Source organism: Xenopus laevis, chromosome 5L (assembly GCF_017654675.1).
Source record: "Xenopus laevis strain J_2021 chromosome 5L, Xenopus_laevis_v10.1, whole genome shotgun sequence".
In the NCBI taxonomy this organism is placed as follows: domain Eukaryota; kingdom Metazoa; phylum Chordata; class Amphibia; order Anura; family Pipidae; genus Xenopus; species Xenopus laevis.
In genome coordinates this window covers 11,644,208-11,658,434 of record NC_054379.1, presented here as the reverse complement: position 1 = coordinate 11,658,434, position 14,227 = coordinate 11,644,208, and the positions used below count along the sequence as shown (strand labels likewise).

The window sequence follows — 14,227 nt, the reverse complement described above, 5'->3', positions numbered from 1 at the left end:
GAAGAAATAAAATAAATAAAATGGAAGCTGCCTGTCGCTTGATTTTGGCCAGTAAACACCCATTTTCATTAAAACTAACGGCAGGCAGTCGGGTGTCTTATCCCTTTAAAGTATTACAGCTAATCTCTCCTTACCTGACATAATATAGTCTGGTAATGCATCAGGGAGTCTTCAATTACAATAAACTTCCAGCACAGCATTTACAGACAACGCTCTGCTGTCATTACTCTTAGAAGGAATGTTTTTATCTGGCAGCAGCTATTTATTGTTTAGGAAACAATGGCTAACCAGGACATAGTTATAAGCTTATTCAGGATGAGCCAGGCAGAGTACGAGAACAAGAGCGAGAGTGAGGAGGCGGCCACAAAAGCTTCTTTTCATAACAGTTTACGTGCAAAGATAGATTTTTCATGAATTACCTTCCCAGTATTTCCAGCAATTCAGCCACACCATTAAAATGATCCGTTTCATAGATAAACCTGCAGGAAAAATATAAATAATAATATAATATAAATGCAAATTTATTTCAGCACAAAATATCGGATGTCAGATTAAATACAGGATAAATACCAAATGGATAAAATAAAAAAAAAAAATAAAAAAACAAACGGAATTAACAACTGTAACAATACCTGAGAAAAATATTGTTAATCTGTTTCCTTATAAACGCTCTGAGCCCTAGAAATTTCCCATAAATTCGATGCAGCACAGTCTTCAAGAAGTCTCTCTCTCTGGGGTCTTCGCTGTCAAAAAGATCTAAAAGCTGTTAAATGAAGAAAGAAAACGTGACAGTTTAAAGACTAGTCTGATTGTTATTACAGTTGAATTTATGTGAGTTTTTTTATGTGCGTAAATTTCAAAATTTATGTGAGTTTTTTTAAGCTCCCCTAAATTTGAAATCCAACTAGTCGAAATTTATTAATAAAATCGATTTTTTTAAAACTCTAATGAATTTAAACGATCGAATTCGATTTGAATTCTAAAAACTCAATTAGAAAAAAAAACTTGAATGTCAGGAAGGCAACAAACATCACCAAATAGATCCCTGGACCTCTCCCATTGACTTATACAGTAATTAGGCAGGTTTCAGGTGGCGAATAGTTGAATTCAAGTTCTTAAAGGGCCAGAGTATGATAAGTCTCAAAATTCAAATTCGAATTAAAACTTGAATCGAGTTTGGATAATTCACAATTCGGATTTGAATGTTTTTACAATAAATAAAAATCGAAAATTCAAATTCGAATTTTCACTTTGAACCTTAATAAATCTGCCCCCTCCTGTTTAAATGATTTTCTATTAGACTTAAGGTATGAAGATCAAAATTACAGAAAGATCCATTATCCAGAAAACCCCAGGTCCTCAGCATTCTGGATAATAGGTCCCATATCTGTACATTGTAGTTAGCATTGTCCTTCCCTCCACTGCCAGCCTGGACCCTCAGGGCTACCATATAAATTGCTTCCCTGGTCCATCTCTGTTCTATTATTCACAAACCCCACCCAGGATCCAGCCAAACTACACTCCCCTGCAAGCCTTGATGCCTATGTAGCTTGTAGATCTGACTTTTGCATCTTTAAAGGAGAAGGAAAGCTACCAAAGCAGTTTATAGCTAATAGATTACGCACAATAGTGCAAGCTAGAACACTATTTATTCTGCAGAATGCTTTACCATACCAGAGTAAACAGATCTAGAAGCTCTCTCTGTTTGTTTAGGATAGCAGCTGCCATATTGGCTTGGTGTGACATCACTTCCTGTCCGAGTCTCTCCCTGTTCACTCATAGCTCTGGGCTTAGATTACAGCAGGGATGGGAGGAGGGAGGGAGAGAGGGGAAAACTGAGCATGCTCAAGCCCCAGCCATGGAGGTTTAAGATGAAAACAGGAAGTCTGATACAGAAGCCCATGAGTACACAATAGAAGGAAAGAAATGGGTTTATTTTGACAGAGCAGCATTACTTTGAGGGTTTACTGGTATATGTATATAGACCTTTCTGATAAAGCTTTCCTTCTCCTTTAAAGAGACGCCATCAGTCCCCCCCACGCCATCACCCTGACTAGGATCCATTCAATCCCGCTACTGATTGTGGCCCTGATTAGACCTGTGATTTTCAAGAAGAAATGTGCTAGATGCCCAGCTATAGGGTATAATACGGTAATTCAAATGTGCATTTTCAGACACTCTGCTCCCCAACTGCAGCCCCTCATAGATAATGGCTATTAACAGAGAAGCAAATGGCTGAACCCCAAGGCCTACACGTGTTTCCCACCAAGGCTTTTTCAGAGCACTGCTTGCCTAATCTATCAGTCTAAAAAGGCCTTGTGATATCCCACAATTATTTCTTGAAGAGGATTTTCAACTCCCGTGACCCATTCTATTATTTTACTAAACAGCCAAGCCTGTAATATTGTTCCTTGTGTTTAATTTCAGCGACCTGAGGCACAAAATTAATTATCTCACATGACACTGGCTTATGGAATGTACAGTCATGTTTATAGATATGTAAAATGTATATTACCTGCTGTACAAATTTCTGGTCCACAAACCGCTTTGCAATACTAGGCTGAAAATCTGGACTCTCCAAAAATCGGAGAAAAAACTCATACACAAGCTAGGGAAAAAGAGAAAGAAATGATAAGAAGTTAGGTTAATACAATATTTAGGGTGTATTATAATACCTAAATTATGGATTTTCAGCACAGGTTAAACTGCCCAAATTAAAGGGTTGGCCTGTAGACCAATAACTGGACCATACCAAGACAGTACATGGACTAGTCCAGCAAGGACCACATCAAGGCTGATGTAACCCCTTGGGATTTTTTTTTTTAACCAGACCTGTTTTCCGCCAGATATTTAGGAAAGTAAAATGAAGCATTTCACACATGGACCAATAAGTTGCCAACTGTTGTCAGTCTTGAGTGGTAGAGCAGGCCCATGCACAGGCAACTAATTCCCCATCCGATAAGTACACCAACCAAACATTTCACTTTTTAAAGAACTAAAGTGTAACTAAAGAAGTAGCTAGATATGTTGTACATGATGTTTTGTGCTTCTGTACCAGCCCAAGGCAACCACAGCCCTTTAGCAGTAAAGATCTGTGTCCCCAAAGATGCCCTAGTAGCTCCCCATTTTCTTTTCTGCTGATTCACTGCACATGCTCTGTGCTGCTGTCACTTACTGAGCTTAGGGACCCACTCACAATATACAGTTCACATAGAATAGAAATGTCACAATATAAGGCTGATTAGTAATTATTACAGACAGTGGCATAACTACCGGGGGAGCAGGGGGTGCGATTGTGCCAGGGCCCGCAACCCTTCAGGGGCCCCCCGGCAGCTCGCGCGCCACTGTGTTCTTAGGTAAATGTGACAGTTTCTGGGTGTACGGAGGGGGCGGGGCACAGCTGCACGTCCCGCGCCAGGGCCCTCCGCTCTAGTTACGTTTCTGAATACAGATAATTACTACATGGCAGCACAGAAACCAGTGCAATTAGCATCAGCATTTAATAATCAGCAAACCTGTAGCATCAGCTTATATTACAGGGGAAGCTCATTTTCTGCTGGGTAATTAGTGACGAGCCCTAAGCTTAGCTTCTCAACAGCCAATCAGAGCCCACTGAGCATGTGAGTGTCACAGACACTTTCCAAGATGGTGACCCCCTGTGACAAGTTTGAAGTCCTGGATCAGCTGTTATTGACAAACTGAAACTTTAGGCTGGTGCAATAAGTTTAGTATATAAAATATGGGCTTTTTAACCACAATCATTTTTAGGGTTTAGTTCTCCTTTAAGATAGTTTTGGCACATCATGGCCCTATTTCATCAGGCATATGTACATTACATTAGGGCAAAGGAACAAAGACATTTTTAATGGGTAACTATAGTGAACATTTTATATAAGCTTTTTCATACTAAAGTAAGAACTTTCTAAATACAATCATTTAAATATTCTGCATTGCATTGGGGTAATGAGGTGAGCATATATTTAAGCTGCAGATGCTGGAAAAAAAAAAAAAGGTGCTTTATGGAGGAATTCAAGCTGCTGTCGCCTTTAGCCTGTTATGGGGCACTTTTGAAAGTCAAATTCAAGCTGAATATTTGGGGGGAAAAAAGCCAAGTGGAAGTAGGCCTTACCTATTATTATAGCTGTTTTGGGGGGGGATTTAAGCATTAAAAAATAAATAAATTTAAATAAAAAATTGGTGTTACTGTTCCTTTAAAGGTGAACCACCCCTTAAAGGGGGTTAATATCCAATATTGTTTGCAAGATTCAGCATATTGTTTGAAGTAGTCATCTTGAAAAAAGTACTAAAATGTTCTGAAAGCTTGCTATGATTATCATAGTTAACCAATTAAGGTATCACCTTTATAGCACTTTTGTTATTTTTTATTTCGAAAGGGGTTGGCCTGTAACCAGGGTCAGACTGGGCTGGAGGGACACCAGGAAAAAACCTGGTGGGCCCCCATCGGCCCAGATCCGCACCCAGATTTGCAGGACTCTTCCTGCAGCGACTTCCCTTTTGCGATTGGTCGCGGCAAAACTTTGTGCGTGTTCGGACGGATTTGTGCCCAGTCAGCGGAGGCCAAGCAGGGGGTGGGGCCTTGGACAGCAGCCCCGGCACCCACAGTCCGACACTGCTTGTAACAAGATTCCTAATGATACCGCATGCATGTTTTTGAACTTATTAACCCTTTACATGCCGTACAGCTTAAGACTCAAGGTGTCGACATGAAAACAGCACGACAGCCATTTATATCCAAGAGGAGCTGCGCAGTTGAAAGGCTAGGGTAGGGAAAGGGTTAAATATGCTTTAGCTCAGCAGATGGTCACTTTATTTGGGGGGGCGAGGGGGCTGACACTTTATAGCAGCATGTGATTGACACAAAGAGGTTTCACTATCACAAGATGCAGCAAGACGTTCTCCATAGGGAATAAGGGGACGACTGTTAAGACTGAAAACAATGGAAAGCTTGTGATGTTCTTTGAAAGAAGATTCTATGGAACTCTCATCTAAACGTCTCCTTTCTTTCCTCTGTCTCCTCCTAATCAGCTGTCTCTCACACCATTTCCTGGTACCCCATCTGTCACTCAATCGTATATTTAAAGAGACAGGAATGGAAGCTCCGAGGGTCTGGACCTCCTTTCTCCTAACATTTGCCGCTTCATCTTTGTGACAGTTTATATTTATTTTTGCTACTGTGTATATTATGTACCGATGCTGCATATACTACATTTCTATATGAACACGTGTTTGTATACGTCACATTGCATTATGGAAACTAGTTTAAAGGGGTTGTTCACCTTTGATTTAGTGTGATGTTTAGATATTCGGAAACAAATTACAATTGGTTTTCATTTTTTATTATTGATGGTTTTTGAGTTATTTAGCATTTTATTCAGCAGCTCTATAGTTTACTTATACATAGGGATGCAAGGAATACAGGATTCGGCCTTTTTCAGCAGAATTCGGCCGAATCCTTGTGTCAGGCCGAAACGAATTTGCGTAAATTAGGCGCAGGAAGGGAAATCATGTGACTTTTCATCACAAAAGACTTTTTTCCACGTTTTCCTTTCCTACCCCAAAATTGCATACGCAAATTAGGGTTCGGATTTGGTTCGGTATTCGTCCGAATCTTTCACGAAGGATACATGGATTCGGCCGAATCCCAAATAGTGGATTCGGTTAACGCCTACTTATAAATGAAGCATATAGATTCCTAGTTAGATTCATAGTTTTGCACACCCACTGCTGTAATATAATTCATACGTGTGCTTCAATAAAGCCAATTTGTTATTAATCTGATAGTTCTCCAAGAATTAAGGAAGCACCAAATCCAGGATTCAGCTCGGGATTCGGCCTTTTTCAGCAGGATTCGGATTTGGAGAATTCTACTGTCCAGTCGAACCAAATCAAATCCAAATCCAATTTGAATCCACTATTTTGGATTCAGCCGAACCCCTGAATAGCCAAGATTTGGCCGAATCCAAAATAGTGGATTCGATGCATCCCTACCAAGAATGCTTCGATCTGTAATCATAAGCGAGTGAGTATCTGCAGTTGCAGTCGGAGAGAGGTAGCCGGTTTTTCACGAGAGCAGCAAACGAAAAGGAGACGGAGCGTGTTGGGTGAGCTCCGCCATTTCCACATCACGGTTTGCCGGAGTATGCATAGCACTGGCTGAGAAATGAGTCCATCTAGTGAGTCTATGAAGGTTGCCAAAAATTGTGTTTCAGCACAGGGAGGTCTACAAAATATTTAAACCGGTTGTTCACCTTTGATTTAGTATAATGTAGAGAGTGCTAGCCTGAGACAATTTACAACTGGTTTTCATTTGTTATTTGTGGGTTTTTGAGTTATTTAGCTTTTTATTCAGCAGCTCTCCAGTTTGTAATTTCAGTCATCTAGTTGCTAGGGTCCAAATTCCCCTAGCAACCATGCATTGATTTTAATAAGAGACAGGAATATGAATAGAGAGGCCTGAATAGAAAGAGGAGCAATAAAAAGTAGTAATAGCAATACGTTTGTAGCCTTACAGAGCATTTGTTTTTTAGATGGGTCAGTGACCCCCATTTGAAAGCTGGAAAGAGTCAGAAGATAAAGGCAAATTAAAAAAATATAATAAAAAATGAAGACCAATTTAAAATAGGGATGCAGCGAATCCAGCCGTTTTCAGCAGGATTCGGCCGTACCAAATCCAAATACTAATTTGCATATGTAAATTAGGGACGGGGAGGGAAATCGTGTGACTTTATGTCACAAAGCAAGGAAGTAAAAACAGTTTTCCCCTTCCCATCCCTAATTTGCATATGCAAATTAGGATCCTGATTCAGTATTCAGCCAAATCTTTTGCTAAGGATTCAGGGGTTCAGTGAATCCAAAATAGTGGATTCAGTGCATCCCTAATTTAAAAGTTGCTTAGAATTAACCATGTGTGACTAGGAAAACATAAAAGGGTGTGGCCTAGCAGACATAAATATGGTGGGGCTATAAATGGCACTCTCCATAGAGGGCAAACCTCTACATTATCATAGATATTTAAATATATGCAGGCACAGATATTAGCCCTCAGTGTTAGCACACTTGTGTAGGAAAATGAGAGGGTACAGTATGCCTTTAAGATGAAATCTCCTTTCATGTAACCTGGATGGATTCACCTGTCCCTTCTGGCATGATGTTCTGGTGAATAAAAGAGGTTACTGTTAGGTCCCCTTTATATATTTATACTCTGTGATTATATCAGCCAGTTAAGCCTCTCTTCTCCAGTGTAAACAACCTCAGCTTGGCCAGCAGCCTCACTTCATAACAGAGATCCTTAATTCCCTTTACCGTAATTAACTTAGCCAACCTTGTTGGATCATGTCTAGATGCACAATGCCCATAAAGGAAAACTACAATATCTGCATTAGAGGGACTTACCGGTGCTTTTCAGGGGAACAGTAGAACACCAGAGAAGGGCTAAAAGCCCCAAATGCATTTCAAGCCAGTATTTTTGAGTTCCAGTGATGGATGTTTTGTTAAGACCATGTTATTTTTATGCAAAAGTATCGCTTCCTTTTCAAAAAGTTTCTGTTAATGGGACTTATACTTTATAAAGGGGTTGTATACTTTATAAAGGGGTTGTTCACTTTTAAATTAACGTTTAGGGCAGGGGCATACGGGCAGATTCGGAGAGATTTACTCGCATGGCGACTAATCGCCTCGTCTGCGGGGAGACAAACTTCCTGAACTGCCTTCTTCCTGCTATAATAAGAAAACGCCAGTGTAATGGAACTCGCGCCGCTTCGATTTCCGAAGTCACCTGAAGTTGCCTCACAAGGCTTCGGAAATCGAAGCACCGCGAGTGCATTTCCGCAGGCGATTTTTCATTTTAGCAGTCAGAAGGCAGTTCGGGGAGATTATCACCACAAAGAAGAGGCGATTAGTCACCAGGCGACTAAATCTCCCCGAATCTGCCCGTCTGCCCCTGCCTTAGTATGATGTACAGAGTAAAATTCTGAGACAATTTGCAATTGGTCTTAATTTTTCGTATAATTTGTGGGTTTTGAGTTATTTATTTTTTTATTTAGCAGCACTGTTTGCAGTAATCTGGTTGCTAGGGTCCAGAGTACCCTAGCAACCACACAGGGATTTGAATATGAAAAGGAGAGGCCTGAATAGAAAGATGAATACTCAAAAGTAGCAATAGCAATACATTTGTAGCATTACAGAGTATTTGATAGGGTCAGTGACCCTCATGTAAAAGCTGGAAAGAGTCAGAAGAAAAAGGCAAATAAATAAAAAAAAAAAATAATGAGGACAAATTGAAAAGTTGCTTAGAATGGGCCATTCCATAACATACTAAAAGTAAACTTAAATGCGAACCACCCCTTAAAAGGGGTGATTCACCTTTGAGTTAACTGTTATTCTGAGACAATTTGCAATTGGTTGTCCTTTTTTATCATTTGTAGTTTGAGTTATTTAGCGTTTTTAATTAAGCAGTTCCCCAGATTGCAAATTCCGTTATTTAGTTGGTAGGGTCCAAATTACCCTAGCAACAATGCACGGATTTGAATAAAAAACTGGAATATGAATAGGAGATGTCTGAATAGAAAGAGGAGTAATAATAGTAGAAATAATATTTTTGTAGCCTTACAGAGCATTTGTTTTTAGAGGGGGTCAGTGACCCCCCCCCCCCCCCCCCATTTGAAAGCTTGAAAAAGTCAGGAGAAGGCAGCAAAAAACTATAAAGAAAGAATGACAACCAACTGAAAAGTTGCTTGGAATTGGCCATTCTATAACATAAAAGTTAAAGTGAAGCAGCCCTTTAATATGACACTACAAAACAATCTGCAACAAAAATAAAGAACAATCTCTAGCAGACCTAGAAGACCAACTGAATGAGGATCAATTGAAAGGTTGCTTAGAATAAGCATTAGTGTTATATTATTACAGGTAATTCTAAGCAACTTTTCAATTGGTCTTTATGTTTTATAATATATATATATATATATATATATATATATATATATATATATATATATATATATATATATATATATATATATATATATATATATATATATATATATATATATATATATCGTTTGACCCTCCTTTACAGTTTTCAAATGAGAGAGTCATCTGAAAAACAAATGCTCTGTGAGGCTACTATTATAAGGCTGTTTTTGCTACTTTTTATTAATCTTCATTTGTTTTATTAATCTTTCTAGTCAGGCCACATCCAATTCATATCCCAGTCTTTTATGCAAATCAGTGCATGGTTGCTAGGGTAATTTGGACCCAGCAACCAGATTGCTGAAATTGCAAACTGGAGAGCTGCCAAATAAAAGACCAGCCCCCATATGTAAAAGGCGCTAAGTTTGCCCAGGAGCAGTAACCGACAGCAACCAATAAGACGTTTGCTTTTAAACAGGTGACCAGTAAATGCTACCTGCTGATTGGTTGCTATGGGTTACTGCTCCAGGGCAAAGTTAGTGGCTTTCATTACATATCCCCCTAAATAACTCAAACCACTAATAATAAAAAATGAAAACCAATTGCAAATTGTCTCAGAATATCACTCTCTATATCATAATAACAATGAACTCAAAGGCTAACAACCCCTTTCAAAAAAAAATAAATAAAAAAAAGACAGAAAACCCTCCAGACTGGATATTACTTGTTCCCTACACAAACCTATATTCATAATCAAAGGGCCTTTCATATTACATTCCCACAACGTGAACTACTGCCCTCGACGCACTAATAGCCCCACAGCAAATTATTAACAAAAAACAGTTATATAAAAGAATTTATTTAGTTTATATATTTCCACTCTGAGGAAAGGCTAGAAAACGACATAGAAACCAACCACAAGGTTCCAATAAAAGAAGAAAGCGAGCCGGCTCTCCTCCAGCCAAGACTGCTCTTCTTCAACTACTTCTACTACAGGTATGGGACCTGCTATCCAGAATGATTGGGACCTGGGGTTTTCCGGATAATGCATCTTTCCGTAAATTGGATCTTCATACTAGTGATGTGCCGGTCGACCCACACCCTAGTTAACCCGCCCTACCTTGGTCAGTGCCCACCGCATCAGACTTCTATGTTGCTTTTATAGACCCCCCATGATGTCACAAAAGGGGTGGGGCGAGCAGGCTCATCGGCTATAAAAGACGAACCCAGAAGTCGGAAGCCGGCATTTGACAGTGGCAGCGGGGAGAGCAGGAGAAGATCTCAACCCAATGAATGTTTAATGAACATATAGGGGCAGATTTATCAAAATGTGAGATTAGAACTCCCATGAGAAAAACTCACTTTCTATTCATTCCTATGGGATTTTTAAAAGCATATTTATCAAACAGTGAACTACATTAATAAATACGATTCTAAAAATCCCATAGGAATGAATAGAAAATGAGTGAGTCGAGTTCTAATCTCACATTTTGCTAAAACTACCCCATGTTGCCAAGTTCTTTCATTTGGCAAAAAGTTATTTTTGGGTTTACATTCCCTTAAGTGTTGTTCAGGTTGTAAAGCCACTGACTTAGCAAACTATACAGCCTTCTTTCATTTACAGCAGTAATATATAAAGTGTTTCATGTCTTAAAGGTTGTAAAAGTCTCAGAAAATAAAATACAGCATGCGTTTTTAAAGCGTGCTATATAATTTACTGTATTGTAATAATGTATTATATAATTATTGTAATAAACAATATAAATAACAAAAACACTGTGCAGCCCGTAGCATTGACTCAAGAGAAAAGGAAAATAAAGGCAGACAACGAAAACACAATATTTATACAGATACATCATGAAACCCAGACTTGTTACAATCACACACATTTTAGCAGGAATTCATTTACACTTTAGAAAGGGTTGTATTGTTACATACTGTAAAAAGCATGTGTATGTGCTGGAGGGAGTTTAAAGGAGAACTAAACCCTAAAAATAAATATAGCTAGAAACACCAGATTGTATATACTGAACCAACCTTAAAGGGATACTGCCATGAGAAAACACGTTTTTTTTCAAAACACATCAGTTAATAGTGCTACTCCAGCAGAATTCTGCACTGAAATCCATTTCTCAAAAGATCAAACTGATTTTTTAATATTTAATTTTGAAATCTGACATCGGGCTCAACATTTTGTCAGTTTCCCAGCTGCCCCAGTCATGTGACTTGTGCTCTGATAAACTTCAGTCACTCTTTACTGCTGTACTGCAAGTTGGAGTGATATCACCCCCCCCCCCCCAGCAGCCTAATAACAGAACAATGGGAAGGTAACCAGATAACAGCTCCCTAACACAAGATTACAGCTGCCTGGTAGATCTAAGAACAGCACTCAATAGTAAAATCCAGGTCCCACTGAGACACATTCAGTTACATTGAGTAGGAGAAACGACAGCCTGTCAGAAAGCAGTTCCATCCTAAAGTGCTGGCTCTTTCTGAAAGCACATGACCAGGCAAAATGACCTGAGATGCACCTACACACCAATATTATAACTAAACACAATTGCTGGTTCAGGAATGACATTTTATATTGTAGAGTGAATTATTTGCAGTGTAAACAGTGTCATTTAGAAATAAAAACGACACCATAAAAAGCATGACAGAATCCCTTTAAGGTCCAGCATTTTTATAATATTAATGATCCAGGCCTTCTAAGGGTTTTGCTAAGTGTGGTGCTAATTGTACTGGTTTCGGAGCTGCCATTTATCAATAATCTGAATTGTTTACTAATCAGTCTTGTATTATGATATTTATATTCTATGTGTATCTGCCTTTTTCAGCAGGATTCTGATTCGGCCAAATCCTTGTGCCTGGCTGAACCGAATCCTGATTTGCATTTGCAAATTAGGGGTGGGAAGGGAAGTCAATTGACTTTTTGTCACAAATCAAGGAAGTAAAAATATTTTTTCCCCACTTTTTCCTTTCCCACCACTAATTTGCATATGCAAATTAGCATTCGAATTCGGTTCTGTATTCGGCCAAATTTTTCTCGAAGGATTCTGGGATTCAGCCAAATCCAAAGCCAAAATAGTGGATTTGGTGCATCCATACTCTATAATGCAAAATAATGCTCCAAAGAGAATCAAACCTACTCTGTTCCATGCTTTTTGTTCCTGCAACTGAAGTTTGGTGCAGTTTTCTAGCATAATGACATTTCATTACAGTGTAATATAATGAAGCCAAATTATACAATCTCTTTATGTAAGATAACGGTGCCTGACATTTTGGTTAGCAGCATTCTCACCGCAAGTCTGGAATATTTTGCTCATTCTTGCACTAAACATGGCAAAAATAAAAACTGAACGTTAAGTCAGATTCTGCTTCTGCTACTGTTCATACAAGCACAATAATAACAAAGCATCATCCTGCTGAAAAGCTCTCTGTATAATAAGCTGCTTGTTATCTGAAAGTCCAACAAAGGCTTCAGTTTGGGGAAGTAAGAAGAGACAGTATTGTTTATACAGAGGGTTTTTCTTAATGGAGGAAGTAAAATATGAGTTTAAAGGAGAAGGAAAGCCCCAGGGCGCAAAACCCCTCCCCCCCTCCCGTGTATTGCCCCCCCTCCCTCCTCCCCCCTGGCCTACCCCTCCCGCTGGGCAAATGCCCCTAACTTGTTACTCACCCCTCTGCGCAGGTCCTGTCCACGGAGTTCACAGTCGCCATCTTCTCCCACGCGCGTCTTCTTCCTGCTCTGACCGGCGTCTTCTGGCGCATGCGCAGTAGGAACAGGTACCGGTACAGCTCTATTGCGCATGCGCCGAATGTCACGAAGTTTTCCGATTTCACTTCGTGACATTCGGCGCATGCGCAATAGAGCTGTACCGGTACCTGCTCCTACTGCGCATGCGCCAGAAGACGCCGGTCAGAGCAGGAAGAAGACGCGCATGGGAGAAGATGGCGACTGTGAACTCCGTGGACAGGACCTGCGCAGAGGGGTGAGTAACAAGTTAGGGGCATTTGCCCAGCGGGAGGGGTAGGCCAGGGGGGGAGGAGGGAGGGGGGGCAATACACGGGAGGGGGGAGGGGTTTTGCGCCCTGGGGCTTTCCTTCTCCTTTAATTCTAACTGCAGATTTTGCCCTGTTTAGTGCAAGAAATATCAAAAGACATGGATACTTCATAACGGAGACAACAGGCAAAAAGTATGTTCAGTACAAGCCCGATTCAAAGGGGTGTATCGTCCCTTCACATGTGAACAGTAACATTTCCAAACCCAAAATAAATTCATACTTGTATGTGAGGCCACGATGCTTCTAATGTAGGTTCATCCTCTTCAGGGTCGAAATCTGGATTATCACTTGGTGGGAGAGTTCTAAAAATATTTGAGCAAATCTGCAGATAAAAAGAAAATGAAGTTAAGGTTCCCTACAGTAGATAAAGCAAAGCACAAAATCCCTATATTCTGCCAAATATTTCTGTAGAATGGAGTCTATTTGAGATCGCCTTCCCATAATTCTGAGCTTTCTGCATTACAGGTTTCCGGATAACGGATACCAAACCTGTATAAACAAAACCAACTTCCATCAGCTTAAACTAGTAATAAGGTTGCTTTCTGGTGTTTCTCAGGGGAAATACAAGAAGGCAAAATGAAACTCATCAGTGTAATAAAGCATATATATGTTCTACATGAAACGTTCCCAAAGAAAATGTTATTTAGGGAAGATGGCATGGCGGTTACCCCCGAAACTGGCACTGGCATAATAAATGGACTAAGCTCCCCAGCCAAATAGCGTGTTGTATGGGGTCTATTCTATGGTTTGCACCTTCAATATTAAAGGAGTTGTTCACCTTTCAATTAACATTTAGTATGATGTAGAGAGTGACATTCTGAGACAATTTGCAAATAGTTTTAATTTTTTTTTATTTTATTTGTGGTTTTTGAGTTATTTAGCTTTTTATCAGCAGGTCTTCAGTTTGCAATTTCAACAATCTGGTTGCTAGGGTCCACATTCCCCTAGCAACCATGCATTGATTTAAATAAGAGACTGTAATATGAATAGGAGAGGCCTGAATAGAAAGATGAGTAATAAAAATAGCAATAACAATACATGTGTAGCCTTACAGAGCATTTGTTTTTTAGAAGGGGTCAGTGAAAGTTGCTTAGAATTCAACATTCTATAACATACTAAGGGGCAAATTTACCTAGGGTCGAATATCGAGGATTAATTAACCCTCGATATTCGACTGCCGAATTGAAATACTTCGAATATCGAAGTCGAAGGATTTATCGCAATTCGTTCA

The 14,227-nt window shown here is 39.6% G+C and overlaps 1 protein-coding gene across 1 annotated transcript in view; it reads right to left on the bottom strand.

The window, feature by feature from the left end:
- Positions 1 to 14,227, bottom strand: part of ppp2r5b.L (protein phosphatase 2 regulatory subunit B', beta) — a 65,848-nt gene that overhangs the window by 18,429 nt on the left and 33,192 nt on the right. The window contains 4 exon segments of the mRNA NM_001093031.1: positions 420 to 479; positions 633 to 763; positions 2,516 to 2,608; positions 13,217 to 13,318. Of these exon segments, the coding sequence (NP_001086500.1) occupies positions 420 to 479; positions 633 to 763; positions 2,516 to 2,608; positions 13,217 to 13,318 (386 nt within the window).